Below are 1,959 nucleotides of genomic sequence, written 5' to 3'. Positions count from 1 at the left end.
CTGGAGCTGTTGAAGATGTGACTCTGTTTGTTCTTGCGAGGATTCAGCAGAACCACGACACACCTGTGAACGCACAAGATGATGAGAGAGGTCAAAAGGTCAACGCCACCAACCTGAGAAGGAAAGCTTCTGCGAAGGTTTATGGTGTTTCACTGCAGCTTCTCGTGTTCTTCTCAGAGGTTCATGTGTTCTACAGACAGATCTGCTTTAAGCAGCTTAAGTCCAGATCTGAACCTCATTTTAATGACCGTCCCCCCAGAACAGAAATCTGGGGAGAAAAAAGACCAACAATTGTAGACACACCAACAATCAATGAGACCAACAATCAAAGAGACCAACAATCACAGATAGACCAACAATCGCAGATAGACCAACAATCGCAGACAAACCAACAATCGCAGATAGACCAACAATCGCAGACAGACCAACAATCGCAGACAGACCAACAATCGCAGACAGACCAACAATCGCAGACGGACCAACAATCGCAGACAGACCAACAATCGCTTTTGAACTGGTTTTGAACTGTTTTGACGGTTTGATCACTTATTTAAAGTCTGTCCGAGAACCCAAAGTCCCCCCCCCCCCTCCTCCCCCTCAGGTCCAGCAGATCTCACCCTGCAGGATAGGCCAGCAGTCCATTTTGAGAGTTGCAGGTGAGCGCGTTATTCCCCACGGCTGTGATGCCTAGAACCTTCTCCAGCTCCACCTGCAACCCAAAAAGCTTCATTAGAAAAAGTCTGTGGTGCATCGATCAGGACGTATGTTTAACCAAAGGAGTCAGAGGATCAGAACGATTCTGGTGGAGGGAAAACTTCACTGTAAAGACAACATCAACCACTTTGTTACTTTCTGCACTTTGAGCTGTAGAAACCCATCAGGAGTGGACATCCTGAAACACAAACTCAGAGCAGCGACAGATGAAGGTCCTCCTGGAAGCTGATTTTGTTTTCATGTTTTATCTTTCTTTCATTTCATATCATTCGCTGCTCTCCTACTTATCTCCGTTTGCATTGTTCATATCAGTGCCCTGGTATTGTGCGGCGGTGCATCAGCCGTTCTTGTCACTCTGACCTCACAACACTTCATTCCTTTAATTGTTTCCTGCATTTTAAGTGTTTACAAGAAACACGGAAACTGCATGTTGTTTGTTAAAAACGTTCATTAATCCCTTGAGATGTTTGTCAGCACAAAACTGAAACTATGCGCTGTTTTATGAGAAACTATTTTACATTCAGGAGATTTTTTTTATTGTTTTATATCCAAAAATCCATCAGTGTTCGTTTATGTCACAAATTGGAACTTTTTTTTAGCCAGAATGGTTCCTTCCAGAATTCCCCAAACTAGGATAAAGGCTGAACTTCAGCTGTTTGGGTCTTCTCTGGTGGGACCAGTACCCCGCTTCTGTCTGTGACACTTAAACATCATGACAGATAAAAGTCCACAAAGCTACATCAGAGTCAGGCAGGCAGAGGTCAAACACGAGCATGAGGGCATCAGAGAACAAGCAGAGTGGTCAGGGTCCAGGCGAGGGTCGGGGCAGGCGGCAGACGAAGCAGAAGATCAGGTCAGGATGAGAATGCTCAGTGATGCAGGCAGAGTAGCACAAACAAGACTTCGCACTGAGTGGAGCTGTCAAGTGTCCCTACACACGTTTTCAAGCTCTGCGTAAAAAAACGCTTGAACAAACGCTACAAAACCTGTACTTTTTTTTTTTAATTCATTGTGTAAAATGTGTTTTTCTTCAATAGCTTTGAGGCTATTTTAGTATAATACTCCCAGATGAGGACTACTGGGCTCAGCACTTTAGATAGAATTTTAATGCACGTCTTTTTACAAATTTCTAGGGTAAAACATTGTGTTTTTAAATACTTTGAGGTTAATAGGTCAAACAACATCAAAGCTATTGAAGAAAAACTCAAAATTTTACACTATAAAATGTACAGAAAGTGAAATGTA

At 43.1% G+C, this 1,959-nt stretch overlaps 1 protein-coding gene across 1 annotated transcript in view; it reads right to left on the bottom strand.

The window, feature by feature from the left end:
- Positions 1-1,959, bottom strand: part of LOC112147364 (mitogen-activated protein kinase-binding protein 1) — an 18,093-nt gene that overhangs the window by 13,815 nt on the left and 2,319 nt on the right. Inside the window, exon 2 of the mRNA XM_024273700.2 lies at positions 618-709. Within this exon, the coding sequence (XP_024129468.1) occupies positions 618-709 (92 nt within the window). The remainder of the gene's footprint in view (positions 1-617; positions 710-1,959) is intronic.

This window comes from Oryzias melastigma, linkage group LG22 (genome assembly GCF_002922805.2).
Source record: "Oryzias melastigma strain HK-1 linkage group LG22, ASM292280v2, whole genome shotgun sequence".
Classification (NCBI taxonomy): domain Eukaryota; kingdom Metazoa; phylum Chordata; class Actinopteri; order Beloniformes; family Adrianichthyidae; genus Oryzias; species Oryzias melastigma.
This window is presented reverse-complemented; position numbering and strand designations above follow the sequence as displayed.